The sequence below is a fragment of the Fulmarus glacialis genome, unplaced genomic scaffold, assembly GCF_000690835.1.
Source record: "Fulmarus glacialis isolate BGI_N327 unplaced genomic scaffold, ASM69083v1 scaffold19418, whole genome shotgun sequence".
In the NCBI taxonomy this organism is placed as follows: domain Eukaryota; kingdom Metazoa; phylum Chordata; class Aves; order Procellariiformes; family Procellariidae; genus Fulmarus; species Fulmarus glacialis.
In genome coordinates this window covers 1390-1736 of record NW_009230354.1, presented here as the reverse complement: position 1 = coordinate 1736, position 347 = coordinate 1390, and the positions used below count along the sequence as shown (strand labels likewise).

General features: G+C 66.6%; 1 protein-coding gene across 1 annotated transcript in view; it reads left to right on the top strand.

Annotated features, from left to right (window-relative positions):
• BACE1 (beta-site APP-cleaving enzyme 1) overlaps positions 1-347 on the top strand; it is a gene marked incomplete at both ends in the record, with an annotated part of 2819 nt that overhangs the window by 1087 nt on the left and 1385 nt on the right. The window contains 2 exon segments of the mRNA XM_009584197.1: positions 34-171; positions 285-347. Of these exon segments, the coding sequence (XP_009582492.1) occupies positions 34-171; positions 285-347 (201 nt within the window).

Sequence of the window (347 nt, the reverse complement as noted above, 5' to 3'; positions counted from 1 at the left end):
CCCTGTCCTGCCTCTGCTTTCTCCTCCCACCAGCCCGATGACAGCCTGGAGCCCTTCTTTGACTCCCTGGTGAAGCAGACGCGGGTGCCCAACATCTTCTCTCTCCAGCTTTGCGGGGCAGGCTTCTCGCCCAACGAGACGGAGGCCCCGGCGTCGGTGGGCGGCAGCATGGTGAGTGCGCTGCAGCCAGCAGGCAGGCCGGGGAGGCCGCTGGGGCTGCCCGTGGGGGACGTGCCCCAGAGTTGGCAGCGTGTGGTGGCAGCGCCTTTCTGCCTCTGCTGCAGATCATTGGTGGCATTGACCGCTCCCTGTACGTGGGCGACATCTGGGATACGCCCATCCGGACA